The following is a 20,129-nucleotide window of genomic DNA, read 5'->3' on the forward strand; positions in this document are numbered from 1 at the left end:
TTTTAAGACGGGGTTTTTACTTATATATAGGCTGGACAATTAACATGGATATCTCATTCATTTCTTCCTTCAAATTGATTCAAGTTATAAAATGTCAAAATAAAACATAATTTAGAATAAAAATAATATTGTTTCACTATTCAGTCGCAGGATGACGGATGAGAGTTTGGTGTTTTAATCCTTGATGGATGTATAGTTATTTTAAGACACATTGGTTCTTTTTTTTTTTAATGAATGAGAATTGTACGTGTTTTATTCCTTTCCTCCTGAGGAATCTTAGAGCTTGTTTTTTTCACTCGGCACAATTATGAGTCTCAGAGAATATCCAGGTGTGATCCTGAATGCATGTTTCTATTATATGAAAATAAAACACAAAAAAAGAAAAAAGTAAGAATTTAGCTTTTTTCTTCTGCTGAATCCATTGATTATATATTTGCTATTGCATCCATGAAGCTTTTGAGCCAAATAATTACCCTACTGCTTAAATCGAAGACGTGGCGTTCCCTGCTGGTGAAACCCAATATCATGATAGCAAATGGAGTTTTGCTTTTGAAGACAAGAGGGATTATGTAAACATCTTAGCAGATCAAGACTCATTTTAAATGTTAATTGATTGATCTACAGTGATTAGTTTTTAACAAGAAAAATAATCGAAGGTAACGACTAATGGAGTTTATACAAGAAAAATGTATCTTCCTATGGATCACCCTTTTGACCTTCTTTGGATCAGTAAGAAAATAAAGATGCTCTAGGCAATAAAAGGTAAGGACCCGATCATTAGAAATATATCGGTAGATGGTTGCTAGGGATGATGTTACCGACCCTTTGAGCCAGCCAAGAATCGTGGGGTGCGTTTCTTATCTTTCCAAAGCTTCTGTTTCTTCTTGGTAGCATTGTAAGTTTGTTTCGATCTGTCTATAATTGGATGGACAGTTCGAACATGGAAATTTAAGAGCTTCCCAATGTCCTCTGCTTCATAACCTACATGGATGAGAGTAATAACGGCTGATTCAAGAAAACAAAGTATCACTTAACCTATAAAATTTCTTAGTTTTTTATTGATTCATGATTACGATCTTAAATGGTGATTTAAGACGAGGACAATTAATGTAAATGCACTGTAGTTGTTGTTAACTAAGATGTTTAATATATTTTATAAGAAAATTGGTGTAGTAGAATAAGTTTGAAATAATAGCATTAATGATCTACAATCTTGCAGATATCGTTAATTTAATCCCTTTCCAGAATAAGAGACTATACTGCAGTCAGAAGAAGCCTCCTAAAGCGTTATACTCTACTACATAATATGAAGGTATGTACAATAGGCCGGTTTGTTTTTAAACTTTTTTTGAATTTAGATTTCGAAAAGTTGTCACGGGGTTAGAAAAAACCTTTACAAAATTTCGTTGTTCTATGATGTCATCTTTAGGTAGCACATCTCGATACAAGATTGAAAGGAGACAAAAGTTAATTATTTCATCAATTAATATTGAAATATTGCATTAATCCTTATTTTGTAATTATTAATCTAGATCTTTATATATTATTCTACGGATAAAAAAAAGAAAATAACAAATGATAATTTAGATCTTTCCTTTATGAAAATGTAAAAAAAAAAAGGATGCACACTATATGTGGATCATTTTCCTAACTTTTTCACTTTTTTGGTTCCATAGAACTATTTTTGAAAAAATTAATTATATACACTTTTTATTGGTTAAAAAAATGTCTATCATAACTATTGAATGCTAAATATTTTCTAAGTACCAACTGAGTGGTCTTTTAAACTCTAAACACTTTGAGTTTTAAAGTTCAACAATATAAAATTTATTTATGAACTATAGCATTTCCACAGTAATAATACTAAAATAGATGTATGTCTGGGCTCTCTTAATCATTAATGTACCCACCCTTAGCAGCAATGATAACTTCCGGACGGCAGTACTAGTACTCGCTGCAGAAATAGTCCCCTATCAAAGGATATCAGTGGTAGCAGACAGTGGCTTCGAGGGCCTCGGTGTTGTGGGTGAATGTCGAAGGGATTATAATCAGGACTGTAGGGGGCCAAAAGTTTCAAAAAAAGTATTCAAAAAAACTGAAAAGAGTCTTTCAACAAAGGAGATGATTTTCTTTCATTGGTAGTGTTAAAAGTGGCCCCTCCATCCTCACAAAGCTCTTTCCACCCACTTTTTTGATAGATATCTGCACAGTCTTGTGTGAAATCCTGAGATCACTTGCATGGGCCTTAATGGACTTGGGCCTGGGCAGTTTCTTTAACTTTTCAAGCTCAAGTATGGGCTTGAATTCATCTTGAAATATATTGGTTGTTCGAGAGGATGTTTATTCACTCTCCAACATTCTGGTTCTGGATACACCCAAATTCGAAGGGAAATTCGTCGATCACGTTTAAGTGTCATTTTCTCGACTTGTACGCCATTTAAAGAGCTCACGCTTTGCTTTGTTTTGTAACTAATTGTTTATGCTTTAATATATTGAAATATGAATTAATTTCAATAACTCAACTTTCATCAATTATTTACTAAGTAAAGAGTTTTGCCTTTTTTCATAATTTGAACGAGATGTGCGACCTACGGATGACATTAATGAACAACGAAATTTTACATAAGCTTTTTTTTTTTTTTTTTTTGGCAAATTACAACTTTTCCACAAAAGCTCTAATCGAAATTCGAAAAAAGTTGAAAATCAAACCATCCTAATGTACTACGTTGGTGCATATGCTACCAATTGCTTAATCATGCATAAGAAATGACTTTCTTCAATCCCAGGTATGACAAGGGAAGAGAGAGAGAGAGAGTGAAAAAAGGAAGACCGTCAAGTGAATCATACATAGTAATTGTGACTTTTAAAGCCACTGCAATTATCATCTTACATACTTTTGTTTCCCCACTTTCCTTCCTTGTCAATGTATTGTTAATAGGGTGTACCGATGCATCAGAATCGGCTAAATACTAGCGATTTCACTGATATATATTTATACTTATTTATTTTGCAAAAAAAAAAATATACTTTTTAAAAATGGTCAACCAATCAAACGAGGTGGGGATCATAATAAAGAATAACCTAGCCTCTACATGTAGGGGCTCCTACATGTAGAGGCCTGGATAAAACTATTTTTTCTTTAATTTTTTTTATTATAAGCGAAATAAAATGTTTTGAGCGTTTTTTCTCTTTATTTTAAGAATATAATTAGCAAATTTAAGATTATCCGGTTTAGATAGATTCAAAAGGTTTTTTGGCTAATCTTCAGTTCCTGGGGAATTGAATATGTACTCATATTATTTTCATTATTTTATCGATATTTTCGACGTTCATATTACCAGAATGATTCGTTGTAACCAACAATTTGCTGTTGTATTCGATACTGTATTGGTAACATAAATAGTACAATTTTTTTTGTACCCCTGCACCTCCTCTTCACCTTCATCGTAGTGATACTGAAGAATCTATCAAATTTTCTCTGTTTTATTAATTGGAAAATAAAGAAATTTTTCCTGTTTTATAGAAAATTAAATATTTAAACTTTTTTTTTCAAAAATTTTTACTTCAATTTAGTTTTTCAATTTTTTTACCAAACTAATAAATTTTTCAAATTGTGTTGAAAAAAATAAAATTCATATGAAAAGCTATGGATTTTTTAGAAGAAATGTAATCTTTGAAATTAATTTTTTGAAATTCTTATCTAAAAAAATTAATTTTTTTCTAAAAATAAAATGTTTGAAATTTAATATTTTCATTTTTTTCCAAAAAAATAATTTTTCAATTTTTTCTTCAAAAAATTTAATTTTCTGTATATAACTATGCATTTATTAATTTTTTTCCAAAAAATTTAATATTTACAAATTTTACCAAAAAAAAACAATATTTTTTGTTTTCCAAACTATAAAATATTTGAAATATAATTTTTTTTCGAAAAAAAATTATATTTTTATGAATAGGGTTTTTGAATTTAAAAAAAAAATCAAATGTCAAAAAAAAAAAAAACAATTCTGGAGACGTCCTTGATATAATATTTGACGAGAAGGGTGAAAAAACTAGTCCAGCTCTCCTTTTTTTCTCTCTGTAAGGCTTCTTTTACATTACGAGTATCATGTGATATATATTAAAAAGTGTATTATTATTTTTGTTATAGACTCCAAAAATTGGGTCAGACTCACTTTTAAATTGGTTTGTTCTTTTCTTTTATATACTTGTATAGAATATATGTATGTATACATTACTGAGTGTAGGGAGAAATATCGTACTCTATGGGAAAAAAATAGCTTGTTTATTTATGTACGATATAAGTATAGTTGTATAACATGGCGCTAGGCAGGGGTGTCCGCAGGATTATATATATTTAATTTTTTTTATGAAATTCAAAAATAAATAGTTGTTCAAAAAAAAATTCCAATATTAAATATTCGAACTCCCCAAGTCCATGAGGGACCATGGAAAGAGATCTCGGAGTTTCACACCAGACTGTCGAAACAGCTATCAAAAAAGTGGATGAAAAGAGCCCTGTGAAGGTGAAGTGGCCGCTTTTGACACTATTAATATAAGAAACCCATCTCTTTCGTTGCAAAACTCTTTTGAGTTCTTTTGAACTCTTATTTGAGACTTTTGGGCCCACTCAGATTACCAAATACTAAAAATCTTGCACACGTTTTTACAACTCTAAAAATTAACATAGAACTGCTCCAGAACTGAATTCCTATAAAATAAAGTTTAATTAGCATTCCAACACATAAATAATAAGATCAATTAAAATAAACAATAAACAGGGGAGAATATTTCATGAAACGTGACCTCATAGTTTCATCAATTGTTCTACATATTTTTACAACTAATTTATTTTCTTATATAATTTTTTTTTTACGTTTTGGATGTAAAATAATTTCAAAAAACTGACACAAGTGTCCATGAGATAACTTTTGCCATTCTGAAGTTTATTTAATATTATTACATAATGAAGATATATAATAATTCACTTTGAATGGATTCTATAATTTTTAATATTTCAATTTTGATCAAACCAAATGATGTATGAAAAACGTACTGTGTCTCCCTCGAATTAAGGTTTTTCATTAATTTATTTTTGCTTTTCTTGGATTTATTAAATGGTCATTAGCATGCCCATTAGAGCAGTTTGATTTTCATTTTTTTCACATTTCGATTACGGATATTACGGAAAAGTTGTACTATGGTATGAAAAATAACTCTGCTGAATTTCATTGTCTTACAAGGGCACACATCTTAATCAAATTATGAAAAAAGGCAAAAACTCTTTACTTAGTTAATAAGTATGTATACTAAGAATAAATTTTTAGTTATTTTGCATTAAATAATTTTGGAAAGCATTTTATAATTAATTTAAATATTGATAATGTTTTTTTCTAAAGTCCTCCTTTGGAACAAAAAAAAAGAGAAAAAATTTCAGAAAATTTGATTATGTTTGAATAGATCGCCTTCTTCTTTTACATTTTCAGTTAAGAAAGATTTTTTTGCTCTATAAGGAGTATTTAGGAAAATTACTTTATCAATATTTTTTATAAGTTTATGCGTGAATACAAAATGTAACCACCTTGAAGTCCTAGAATCTTCCCAAAAAACGAAAAAGTTACTCAAGATTCTCTTTTGTAAAAACAAGGGCCATAAGGCCATAGAAAAATAAACTGTTTTTTTTTAAGTTTAGTATGCAATATAATAATTTATAACTTTTGTTTAACAACACAAATACATTTTTTACAGTTTTATCCCAAAAGTGTTCCATATACAGTATGTCCAAAAATTGATGGTGGTTTTTTTTAATCATGAATTTACCTAAACAAGTGATATTTTTTGGCGAAAAACTTTATTTGCTTCCCAATCTGACGACCTTCAAGCTTCATACATTTCTTTATACGTTTTGACATCCCTTCATATAGATTATTCAAAGTATCTGGAGAAATTTTTTCCCAAGCTTTTGTCAGTTTTTATTTTTAATTCATCCTCTGAAGTTGCTGGTGCATTTTCATTGAGTTCACTCTGGACCAAGGCTCACAAATTTCCATGGGAGATAAGTCACGACTATTGACAGTAATCCAAGTTGTCTGAACACCACTTTTGTTCCTTTTCGGAGTGGTGAGCAGGGGCACTATCCTGCAGGGAAATGGCTCTTGATGTGTCAGACAACATTTTCTTTTTCAAAAGAGGTACAATTTCTTGAGTACGAGACAAAGCTGACATCAGAGATCCAGTGTTTTGTTCATGACAGAATTGAAGCCGGACTTTCCTTGGTTTTCTGAAAGTTTGTGGTACAAACGAGGTGTGTATGGCAATGCATTCAAAGAGTGTCTCAGGTAGTTGTGGACAGATGACTTGGATAGCCCTTTGAAGTCAATCTTGCTGCAAGTTTCCTTGTGGATTGCCTCTTTCTGGTCAAAGATTTTGAAATCACCAGTTTGTGAACTTTGCTAATATTTTTCCTCCTTCCTCAACCCTTCTGATTTGCAAGGGCTTGTCCATCCTTCCTTTTCTTACACCAATACTCAATGGTCCTGAAAGGAATCTGTAACTTTTGAGCAATGTATCTCTGGCTTGATCCACCCTCTATCATGCCAACAGCCAGTCCCAGGTCTCCAAGGAGTGCTCTCTCACCATTTCGGATATTGAATTTCAAATAACATCCTGTGGTGTTTCCTGAGCCCTTTTATACTGATGTATGATACAATCATCGAAAATGATTTCATCAGAAATATTTAATATTGCCTAATGATTGGATCCTCCAAATTTCATTTTATTCCGAAAATATATAAAATTAAATATAGAACGGATATTTTTAATACCACCATCAATTTTTGGACATACTGTATTTTACATTGGCCTTCGGGAATCTAAAATTGTTTGTCATATATGTACTTACGAGTATATAACAAAAGATATTAAAAAAATTGTCTTTTTTTACACTATTACATACATAATCTTGACTATGTTATTAATTATTTGGATAATTTGCATCAAATTTTTATCAGAATAATAAGGAATTCATAATATCATGAGCAAAGATGTCCAACTTTATTAATGTAATGGGCTGCATTGCCACTTGAAATATTTTAATTAGCTACCGAACCTATTAAATTAAATTTCATGAAAAATAGCTTTCTAAAAAATAGATTTTTATTTCAAATTTAGGCAAATATAAAAAAGGCCAATTTGACAACCCTGTTCAGGGGGGTTCCTAGGATTATATATATAATCTTTTTTTTTTGGGAGGGGGGATTTTTGCATTGTTTGAAAAAATTCAAATTTTTCCTGTACTTTTTTTAGAAAAGAAATCCTTTCAAAAAATCCTTCTGTTTTCTTATTAATTTTTTTTCCTCAGAGGGATAATTTTTCAAAATTCCTTTATTTGCGTAGTATTATGGGTTTTCTACCCATTTTGATGATATGTTGACTATTTCGCTATAAAATACAGCTTGAAGTGAAAATGGATAGTTGGCCGCACTTAATATTAAGTAGACCTCGGGTTGGACATTCCTGTTCTAGAGCATTGGTTTTCAACCTTTCAAATATAGCAAACCATTTGAATACAAGGAATCAGGAAACTACCCCAATTCTTAAAACATCAAATATATACATCTATTTTTTTCTACAATAAATTACCCTATATTGCAATTATGAATAATAGATTATTTATTCATGAACTAACTATACATTCCGTAAATTATTCAACAGAGAAGAAAATCACACAGTCACCATCATGTTTGAGGTTATTAATAAGACTTCTACAACGCTTCATTCGGATTTTTTGATGCTGTGCGTCAAGAATGGTGTCCAAAACAAACCTCTTTGATTTCATACCAGAAGCCTTCAGCACCCTTGAGACAGTATTCTTACTTTTCTTACAAAATATCGGCCAGATGCTCTCAAATTTGGCTAATTTAGCATACATATTGGAGGTGGAACGGATACGGCGCCATAAAGGCAAAACAGAAACCAAAGATACTGTTCAATACTGTCTCAGACGTGGTTTTGAGTTACTTAGGAAACTATTAGACTGAGTTTCAAAGAATGAATTTATATAACTATTCAATATGTTTTTCACCGTGTTTAATACACAACCGGGTCAAAATCAATTAACGAGCCCTTGGCATTGGGGTCGAGCCCCACAGGTTGGGAACCACTGCTCAAGAGTGATGAAAATGAGCAATTTTGTAAGGGTGAGAAGATCCAAAATTTAAAAAATTATGCAATTTATCTTTGCACTCTTTTTTGCTGAGATAATTCATCCCAGTGGACTAACAAAATTATGTTCCATAGGTTAAGCAAATATTTCTATGTACATGAAACTTTTTCAAGTACTAATTCAATACTTTAACTAACTTAGCAATAAAAAATAAATCAAAACCATATTTTGCTAAGGTAATTTATCGTTGTTGGTCATCGAATTCATGAGACCTGGAATAATCAGATAAAATTTATATTCCCACATGAGGGGAACATAAAAAAGAATGATTGTCTAGAGAAAAGAAAAGACTCAATGTCATTTTTAATCTATTCCTTAAAGAGGGGAAATCAAGGAAGAGAAGCTAAGCTGCATGATGGTTATTCCATATGTAGTGATGAAGATCCTGAATTTTAGTCTGAGTACAACAAGGAATTGCATTGATAACTTTGTAACAAATCCTATGGGGAACACTCACTGTTTTATGAGCACACAAGAATTTTCAATCATGTTTTGAATAAAATTGATTCTATATAGGAAAGTAAGTTCACTACTCAGGAATTAAATAAGAATGACAACTGCTAAGGAAAAGAAAATGTACTCTTCGGATGCCCAATTCCAAAAAATTAAAAGCTTTTACATTACTATCCATATGTTTAGAATTCCATGTGAAGGGGTGACCATTAGTTTTCTTAACAATAGGTGATAATGAAGAGGACTTTGTATTTTTAAATTTATATAGCATTATAGGCGGAAATAAGTCAACAAGGCTGTATATCTATGATTTCGTATATTCATTTAAGTATGTAATATGTATCCATTAAATTTATACATTAATGTATATGTTATCTGACAAATAAATTATGAATTTTTTTTAAAGGAGAAAATTCAAGAGAGAACATAAATATGGGATTGGAATAAAATGAAAATAATATAACAGAATTATTTTTTTAAAAATAGGAAAAATGAGAACATATATAAAATAATACAACACCAGGAGAAAGAGAAAGAAGTATTCGACAGACCTTTGTAGGCATGATTATAGTGATATACAGATAATAAGCTCAGGGAAAGGTAGGTATGAAGAACAAATAAGTTTTAAAAAAAAAAAAGTTTGACGTCATAAAGTGTTAAGCTCAAAAAAGCTCCATTTTCCGGGGTTTTATGTTTTTGCTGGGTTTTGAATATCATGGCTAAGCTCGGATACATGGGTAAGAAGGGCAATTAGGCATAATGCAAGGTTTTTATCGAGTCTTGTTCCGAATGCGTTTTTGAATTTTTCGTCTCTTCACAATGAGTTCATGGAGTTTTTCAATTGCTATATCCAACCCCTCTCCTGTTACAGCACAACAAGGCTCCAAATGCCATAGTGAGGAAGTCCCTATTTTTGATAGCTCCAGGATTCGTTCTAATTCTGGTGCAGATTTGGATGTAGGCAGATCCTAAACAAGGAATGAAAGAGATTAAAATAACGCAAAGGAAACAGGGAGTTTTGAGCTTACCTGTTTGTTAGCTATGACGAGAAGAGGAACCCCCACATTGTCCTGAGTCTTCATGATACGATGAAGTTCCATCTTGGCTTCATCTAGACGATCACCCGTGTCTGTAGAATCCACAACAAAAATGATCCCATCTGTGGCCCTAGTGTAAGGCCTCCAAAGAGGTCGAATCTTTTCCTGTCCCCCTACATCCCAAACGAGAAATACGAGGCCCCTTGAGTCACCCAGTGTTCCTCGGATTTTCTCACAGTTGAATCCGATGGTGGGAACAGTGTTGATGTACTGATCAAATTTGAGCCTATAGAGAACTGTGGTCTTTCCAGCCGAGTCCAGCCCAACCATTACTACGTGATGATCCTCTCCCTTGAATGCAGAGGGGAGACTATCCAAAAGGGCTGAGGTGCCCTTCCCCACTTTGGACATCCATGATACAATATTTTTGACGCAATTTCCAGCAGACGAAGAGCCGGAGGGTTGAGCAGGAATGGAGCCATCAATTCCGTCAGAGCTATCCGTGGACACAGAGTCCAGAGCAGAGTAGCTCCCTGAGCGTCTTTTGTGAAGAGATGATTTTTCTGAGGATTTCTTTTTGGCAGGACAGGAGGAGTGGAGATCCTTCATGACACCTCCACAGCATCCAGAAATGAGAGGAGTCGAGGCAGCTGAGGGCTTTTCAGATAAGAGATTTCCACGTTCCAGCTTGTCTAGAGTGAGATAGGCTCTTCGAGATGGCTCTGGAGAGGTGGGCTTCTTTTTACCTCCATCAATGTTGTTATTGTTGAGAAGGTAGGAGTCATGTCGGTTATTGACAGGACTAGAGGGAGCTGATTTGTAGATTTGAGGTGATGTGGGGTACTGGTGATGAGGATGATTGTGGTAATGATGGTGATTATCTTTTCGGAACTTGCTTCGGTGACGATGTCCAGAGGATTTAGATGCAGAGGATTTGCAGCTATTGTTGGAGGTATTTAGCAGCATACTGCTATTCCCACTGCTGCTGCTACTACTGCTAAAGCTCGTATTGTTACTGCTCCCTCCAGTGCTATTATTGCTTTTGTGTCTTCGTGAGGGAGGAGTGGAGAGAATGCCCGTCTCTGGCACAATGCCTCGATTACTGTAGTTCGGCTCTATCGTACGATATTGTCGAATAAATTGAGGAGCGAGGGTTGAGCTTTGGGAGTAGGGGAGGGCGGAGTGAACCCGGCAGTAGCATACATTCTGTTGTATGGAGTAGTTGTTGATGTTCCAGTAGGTCTGGTGCTGTGTATGTCCACCACTGGAATGATTGTGTATCTGTTCGTCCATGATAATGAATAATTATCTTCTACATTGCTAAAGAATAGAAATATACATAATGTTAATTTAAAACGGGAAAAATGAAATGAATGCTCGTTGGTCAAAGTTCCTTGCGTACAAAGAGTTGAGACAAAGTTCCCTGGATTCAAGGTCAATAGTTCAAAAAAGCACATTGTTTATATATAATAAATATATACATGATTAATATAAATATCATCTTCTGCCCTTTGATCTCAGAAAAAGGAGAAGAGGAAGATGAGATTTACATAAGCCATGAATTCGTGATATCAATTTGACAACTTTTGATAGTAATTAAAGCAATGGATCATCTGTTGTTTACACAGATATTTTAACAGCTGAATAATAATAATAATAATGACAGGGTCACCTCGGTAGAATAATAACTTGATACAATATAAACTATAAAAACAAAAGAAAAATTGGCTACACAGCATCTGAGTTTTACAAGTGGCTGGAACCAGTGGCAGCTTAATTCAACTTTCATAGAGGGGTCATATATAAATATATTAAAGCCTGGACATTCGTGGGGGTCGCGGGGTCATGGACCCCCATGACACTCTTTTTTTATTATATAAAAAAAATACATTGATATGGAAAAGAATTTTTAATCATGTTTTTATATATAAAGAAGTTGAATTTTTAGTCTTTTTTTAACATAAATCGTTATTCAACCATTTGGATAATTTGTTTCATGACAGACAACCCTGTATTTTACGTATGATCATCTGTATATTGTACATAAATATGAGAGTATACTACTAATTGTATAAAAATATGTAGGAATTATCATACAACTACAGTCATAAACATACCTAAAATGGAGAAACAGACTTGAAAGACCAAAGAAAGAAAGGCCTTATGTAATAGCTTAAAGGGAAGCTTTCCAAGAGGGGAGAAATATATTTTTTTTTATATCCCTTCCTTTTTCTTTCTTTATTTTCAAGGACAAGGCCTTGGAAATAAAAAATAATATTCATATGCATGCAAAAAAAAAAAAAAAAATTCTAAGTAAGGCCAATTTCTGGTGGATACATTCTCAATAATCAAAACTCAAAATCTCCATCATTTAATACACTTTCCTATTTATATCGATTCAAATTTAAAGTACTGTTAAGTAAATATCCTTCATTTGTAATTTATAAAGGTTCTTATGAAGGACATACGAGGTTGGTCAAAAAGTTTCTAACCTAACAAAGATACAAAACATTATTTTTCTGAATTTTATTTTTCAACATAGTCTTTTTGTAAATCAACACACTCCTCCGAGCGATTCTCCTATCTCTTAACCCGTCTATTTCTCAGTAAGATAATTGTTCCTTAGTCAATTTTTGTTTTGACTTCGAATCCAACTCAAATTTTAACAGAACAAGTCATTATTTGTCTGCTATTGTTTGAATCTATTTAAAGGTTACATTCTCAAACAAAAAAAAATATAGATCCAAACTCGATTTTGTCCATTTATGCAAAAAGAAATATATTAAAAACGATTAAAAACGACTTTTACATAACAAAAATGCATCCAAAGTGCCTTAAACCTTGGTCAGTAACTGTTAACAGATGATTGATAGATGTGGCTAGCTTTTATTTACAAGTGCTGTCAACTTAACGTTGAGGTAAGAAACTTTTCTGACACTCCTTGTACATTATTTAAAAATAATTCATCCAGTTTATTAAAATGAAGTATACATACATAGTCATATAATGAAGACTGATGCAGTTTTAAATCAAACAACGACATAGAAGAAAAATTGAATAATTTTCACATTGTAAAAAGTTGAATCCCTATATTTGAAGCAATTAAAATATAGATTTTCAATATTTCCGTGAGTCCATTTATGGATCTATATACATTCATACATATTTAAACTCCATTCTCAAGCCTATTGACAATGGACGCACATACATTTTATGGCTCAACCACCCCTCCTCATGGGAAATAGTGCAACAGATACCTACGTGCACATTGCACAAAAAAATGCGCCTCTAACCAGAACAAAAGATATTATGTTCATGTATTCTTTCATACTATATGTAGTTGATGGTCACCCAAGGAACATGGGTTTTCAACCCATTCAAGTGCCAAAACAATTTACGAGGTGGTTTTTCCTCTTTATTTTTATTTTCGTAGAAAAATACAACAAGACATAAATTAAAGTCATAGCAATCACATAGGCAGTAAGATGTAATCTATCTTCACTTCATTAACTGTTCATGAAAAGGTGATGATATAACTATGTCAATTAATTTATTTTTATTTTAAATCAGGGAATTGACGTTTTTTTAACAAGTTTTAATTTAATTTCATTATCTACATATTTAGTTTAACACCCACTCACACACGTACGTCTAAGGATGTGAACAATGAGATAAGAGCTTGACTTGTGCTGTGTTGTTTTGTAAACAACACAACACAAAAATAGAAACCCTAAAATACCCACTGCCCCCCCAGATGCTTATGTATTATGAAAGTGTCTCAGAAAAAAAAACAGTCGTAAAAAAGTTCGAAATTGAGGTCAAACTTGTTTTGTAGGTCTTTTTCTCTATGTGGTGATTTTTTTGCAGCACACGTTTCTTGTAAGAGAAAAAAAACTGAAGAGAAAAGGCAGATATTTGATACCTACAAATCAATTACACATTGCAAATAAGTATATAATAGAAGCAAAAAGCACGATGAAAAACTTGTCATTTTACTTTTTTAATGTATGTAAATAAAATCAGCGCACCTGAAGGAATTAAAGTAACATGTGATTGTTTTAATGTTATCAAAAGTGAGAAATAATTTTGTCAAAAAAACAACATATTCCCCATAACAACATAACATAAACTAAAGTGACCTCAAAAACAGAAAATAAAATTACATTTAAAAATTGTCGAATTATTTAATTTTATCGTCTTACCTTAAAAATCATATTCCGAAATCCGGGAACTCCATCATGCTGTAGTAGTTTAAAAATATGTATTTACTTTGTTGTCTTGTCTTTAAAACATTCCTTTCATCATGATAAAATGTCGAATTTGTCGAAGAAGGATAATTAATAAAGTTCGTTGACCGTTTCACGTACTCCACGCTCCGCAACATGTAATAAACTGACATTAAGTTATAGAAAAGAAGGAAAAAAAAGTAGAGAAAGAGAGCACGCGCGCGTTGTTGGTGTTGATATTGTTGTTATTTTCGTAAAAAGGCCTGCGTTTCTATCATTTTTTCTCTCTCTCTCCGCTTTTATTTAATACACAGAATATACCAATTCTGACGTCATTTTAGTGGTAACTTAATGTAAATATTGATTCTTTTCATTTGATATATATTTTTATGAACATTGTTATGTCTTAATAATAGGCGGCAATTATGTTATTTTTAAATAACGCTTGGCTTTTTAATGTATTTCGGTGATTTTAATTGTTTTTATCTCAAAGAGTAAATCTTGAGCAGAAGAGAGGAAATCGTAAAAAAACCTTTTAAAGTTGATGTTTATATAATTGAAGTAGGTTTAAGAAATAATGTCAAACCCCTTCACTTTTTTCTATTAAAATATTATCTAAAGAGGGTTTTGACTGACGTCACAAATGAATAGGTTGGCAAAAATGTAATTTTGTATATTTTGCTTTATTTCAATGTTTTATAAGTAGTCCTAATAATCATCCGATTTAAGCCAATTATGCTCTGTTCTGTTTGATAACTTTAAGCCAACGAAAATCCAACTTCATAATGTCCTTCTCATAGAATCCCTTGGCCCTATTGGCAAAAAAACTCAGACAACCAATTTTCACAGGTCTAATTTGAGGCCAAATTAGTACCCCCAAGCACATTGGTTATACAGGAACAGGTGGTAGTCACTTTGTGCCAGGTTTGTACTGTAATGAACAAGATTTACTAAGTTCAAAAAGGGGCAAAAAATAAGAAATTACTTTTTACCCAACCTAATATATATTTTAATTGTAGGTGACGTCAACGTGGATGTTTTACTAAACGAAATAGACAAATAAATCTTGATGAAATGGCTTTAGAATTAAAAGAATACTTAATTTATGTGTGGAAGAGTACTTTACTCAATTATAAATAAATTACTGAAAATTATCTGGCCAAACATGTTACCGAAAGGTATTTGGTCTTTGCCAAATGGACATATTAAAATTGGAACAAAATGAATGGAAATAATAATAATTATATAGTATTCCAGCATAAATCATCTGTTGTGTTTTATTTTCATATAATAGAAACATGCATTTAGGAGCACACCTAGATCTTCTCATGGACTCTTGATTGTGCTGAGTGCACAAATTTGTGGGGGAAAAAATGCTCTAAGATTCCTCAGAAGGAAAGGAATAAAACACGTACAATTCTCATTCATTAAAAAAAAAGAACCAATGTGTCTTAAAATAACTATACATCCATCAAGGATTAAAACACCAAACTCTCATCCGTCATCCTGCGACTGAATAGTGAAACAATATTATTTTTATTCTAAATTATGTTTTATTTTGACATTTCATAACTTGAATCAATTTGAAGGAAGAAATGAATGAGATATCCATGTAAATTGTCCAGCCTATATATAAGTAAAAAACCCGTCTTAAAACATTCAGAATTGAACATACATTTGAAATTTGCTTCATCAGATCCATCCCCCAAAAAAACCATATGTTTTTGCATTAATGACATATACCAATATATATTATGTCTAACATATTATGAAGGAGTTTTTAAATGAACCAATATTGGATGGGTCTTACGATATGCCTTCTTAGTTTGCCGGAATTTTCTTGGAAAGAGAAAGACGAATACATTTTTTTCTTTGATTATACTTCAATTATTGGAGGGGAAACCATATTTGTCCTTATAACAATTACGGACAGCCCTGTAAATAAGGAAAATTTTACTTTTTTTACCCCACCTCCACCTCTCGGTCCTTTGCAAGGTCAAAAATATTATGGAGGGATGTATCTCAGTGGAAATTATTCTATTGAACTCAATGTGCGGTAAGGGAATCCATATACATAATATATATGGACTTCAAACACAATTTCGGTGTCAAATAGAGTCATTATAATACTATAGTGTTTGATTATACTTAATCAGTGTAACTCCATACGACAAATTAAAGGAACATTAAAAAATTAGAAATAAAAATTTCGTTCCGCTCTACCTAGAATCTCGATATTCTGTTATAATTAGAGATGAGAAAATGTGTTCATTTTTAAGCGTGCGAGGTTGTAATTGTACAAACTATAACTAGGATATATGAAATTGTACTATTATATTCTTGCACGCCCGAAAATGTTCGCATTTTCACTTCTGTAGCGATACTGTAACCCAATAAATAATAATCGTCGACTTTATATATGAATAACAAGGAATTTGTCCACTTCTGTTTAGGCTGTTTGGTTATGAGTTATCTTGTATGAGTCAGCATAAAGTCTGGAGTCACAGTTTAATGAGTTCTCAGCTCGGATTTACTAATCAATATAGTAAATGCAATCATATTACTAAAACTAATGACCATATAACGCTATACCTATTACATTTAATACATGTGATTTTGAATCTTCAATTTAAGCAGTGGGACAATTTGTTGGCTCAAAAACTTTATGGATGCAATCAACAACAAAAAGAACAAATTTCTTACTTGTTGCCTTACAGTGTCAAACGTATTCCCTTCACAAAAAATGAACTAAAACTACAAGGTTTTATTTTTGAATATTACAAATCTAATTTAAGAGATGTTATATGAAGAAAATAGTTAATTTAACGAAAACCAAATAATCTCACTTTTACAAAAAATAAATAATCTTGGATTTTGAAGAATTTAAAAACAAAAATGAAACAAATAAATTTTTATTCATAAAAATGGACAAGGATTCTAATTTAAAAAAATAGAAATGTAATAATACAAATTAAATTAGTGCACCTATAAGGCTCATTTTTGAGAACAACATAATAACATTATTTTAAAGATATCATATATGAATCCAAGCCCGGATACTCAATGTTGTAGTGTGCATGATTATTCAACACTTGCCCTTATTACACACAAAAGGGATGTACAAACTATCTGTGCCACAACAAGGATTTTTTTTTCAAACTTAATTTTCTCTCTAAAAAATAAAACCCGATTCTGAAAACTTATGAGATACTGATTTATTTCATTTAATAAAATCACATCCAGCCTCTATTAAACTTTATATACAATTCCACTTGATCCCTTGGTAAATCCTGGAATTCCTTCTTGATCCGACGGATAAGTTTCTCTTTGGTTTTGCAGAGGGGTTTGGTTGGTTTGTCGTTTGATTGCACTCCCACAAAAAAATACATCAGATTCAGACCAAGCGAGATGAAGTCGTCAAAATTGTGACAGGGTATTTGAACCTTTTTTTGGAGGTGTGGAAGGGAGCAAAGCCCACATGTAACGCCTCACATTGGCAATCATGTCAACCCAGTGTTGACCCTGAGCCCTTGGTGGAATACTTGAAGAGGCATGACGTGGACATTTCAACCTTTGACCTCAGCCCGCATTGTTGTTGCCTCAAAATTACTTTTGAGGCCTCAAATTTCCTTCTACCCTTGCAACGAAACGTCTCACTAATTTTCAGAGTTCCAGCAATTGTTGTGTTGTCGTTCCCGACGTGGATTCCAAGGAGGGATCCGTGCCTTTCCCATTTTTTGACAACAAATCCGTCAATTCATTCTATGTTTTCTAACTTATATAACAAAAAAATACCAGCTGCCTATGTGCCCGCGTTTCCACAAAAGAATTCCCCAAAGTGGCTGCATAGATATCTTGTTCACCTTATATTAGACGTCCCCGTATCATTTTATCAGGGTAAAGGGTTAAATTGCACAATTATTTAGATATATATCATTTGGAGGGTACTACTCAGGATATGCTCATAAGGTATGGAATAGATGAAGATAAAAGATGTCTAATGATCATATTTGATGTTGAATGAGAAGGAGGTTAGAACAACTTACAGTTGATAGTAAAAAAAAAACACGAAATATGAGATACAAGAGATTAATTAGGGAAGTTGGATCTTTCATCTTTAAAACAAAGCATCAAGTCACCACTCGGGCCAAAAATATAAGTAAAATAATAGATATAACAAAACGGAAGTGATGACACATGCCACAAGTTTCACTTATTAGCCAGGCAAATGGAAATGTAAAAAAAAAAAAAATTAAAAAAATACACATTGGTCCATATCTCAATCCCTGATTCCTATCTTCTTCAGCAGCATACTCGTACAAACACACATACTTGGAGGAGTTTTGTTTTATTTTTCCGTTAGCTTCTTTTTCTCCTTTGAAAAAATGTCTGGTGAATGAAGAAACGTATTTACGTATCTTATATCTATCTATGTACTTTGAATATTGTACAACAAATATGTCTCGTTAAATATGTAATATGATGTACAAATCTACTCCGACTTCATACGTTGAAACAGAACCGACAGTTGTCTTCAGTAAAAGTAATGACTAGTATTGTGTATCTCCTTATTTTAGACCAAGGACCGTAGTCCAGCCCAAGCACACTTGTCGGTCTTTGAAGAAGGTAAAATGGATAACTCGTGAGGTCATTGAGGGTATTTTACCTTTTTTTAATTACTCTGTTGTACATTAGAATAAATTATAGAACTAAGTAAAGATATAAAATGTTTGTATTATAATGAAAATAGAGGGGCGTCTACAGGAATAAATACATTATTTTTGTCGGGTTGGGGTGTGGGGGGAGGGGGGTGATTTAAAAAAAAATAAAACAAAAATAAAATTTTCAAATATCCACAGTTCTTCAAAAAAATTTCAAACATCCACAGCTGTTGACAAAAAATTAAATTTCAAGTATAAAATTTTGTGGAAAAATTTAATTGAACCATTATATTTTTTTGGAAATTTTGATATTTGGGGTAGAAACTACAGTGCCTCCAGCCCACGCTGCGGACAGCCCTGAAATATGAATATTTTTGGCAAAATATTTATAAAAAAGGATCAAAACTCCACAGCTGTTCACAAAAAAATTTCAAAAATTGGAAGCCAGCCCAAAATTATATATTTTGGAATAAAGAATTACAAATCCAGAAAATTTTTGTAGACATGTCGGGGAATCCCTCGCTGGAATGAAGAAGTACAATTTAATGAGACTAAAATATATAAACTGGCTTATGATGGGAAGCAATTATGTAACCACAGCACTGAATCAAGTGTGGGGTTCTGCTCAACGAGTTATCTGGACTAATGATCCTATCTTAATAAAAGAACGTCTCAAATCCTTCTTACCTTGTTTAGAACCACTTCCCCAAATACTCATAACTAAAAAGAGGAATGTCGTTTTAAACCTCGCTCAACGACGAATATATAATAATACATGAATTATATTAATTTTAAGGGAGACATTGATATTTTGGGTATCAAAAAACCATATTAACGTTATGGTCAATTTCCATTCTTCAAGTAAACCCTTGAAAATCCAAAAAAAAAAAAAAATCCAATCAAACAAAAATTCAGAATTACCGCTGAATAATTTTTTGCATCACGGAAGGGAAATAGTTTATCTCCAATATTTTGAGAAATTAGACCCTATAATTTTTATTGAGAATTCATTATTGTATAGAGCAGGGATTCTCAACCTTTTTTTAGTGATGTACCACTTGTAAAATATGTCCATCAAAGAAGCATTGTTAGATTAAGTAACAAGGGCTTCTGGAGAAGTATATTTTGGAAGGGGTCTTGGTTTGTGATATTTTTGTAAAGAAAACCAGAAATTAATATTTTTTGGAAAAAAAATCAAAATTCACAGATGTTCACCAAAAAAAAAAATATTTTTTTTAAATATCAGTTGTAAACTTTAAGATAAAAAATTTCAAATATTAAATATTTTGGAGAAAAATTTAAAATCCATAGCTATTCACAGAAAATTAAATTTCATATATAAAATTTTTTGAAAAAAAAATTTTAATATTAAATTTTGTAATAGAAAGGAAAAATTCCTTTTTGGGGGGGGGGCGCTACAGCCCCTCCGGATCACCCCTTGCAGACACCCAGAGTTGTGTACCGCCTCTAAAATATTCTTTCAAAATTTCAAATACCCCAAGGGTATGAGCGTACACACATTTTAGAA

The 20,129-nt window shown here is 32.0% G+C and overlaps 1 protein-coding gene across 1 annotated transcript; it reads right to left on the bottom strand.

Moving 5' to 3' along the window:
• Positions 1-8,978: 8,978 nt before the first annotated feature.
• LOC121120304 (uncharacterized) lies at positions 8,979-14,108 on the bottom strand. Its single transcript, XM_040715161.2, has 3 exons — positions 13,917-14,108; positions 9,706-11,034; positions 8,979-9,645 (listed from the first exon to the last, which is right to left on the bottom strand). Exons 2-3 carry the CDS (start codon positions 11,005-11,007, stop codon positions 9,448-9,450), a joined length of 1,500 nt encoding a protein of 499 aa, XP_040571095.1. The 5' UTR covers positions 11,008-11,034; positions 13,917-14,108; the 3' UTR covers positions 8,979-9,447.
• Between the last annotated feature and the right edge of the window lie 6,021 nt (positions 14,109-20,129).

Source organism: Lepeophtheirus salmonis, chromosome 6, assembly GCF_016086655.4.
Source record: "Lepeophtheirus salmonis chromosome 6, UVic_Lsal_1.4, whole genome shotgun sequence".
NCBI classification, from domain to species: Eukaryota; Metazoa; Arthropoda; class Copepoda; order Siphonostomatoida; family Caligidae; genus Lepeophtheirus; species Lepeophtheirus salmonis.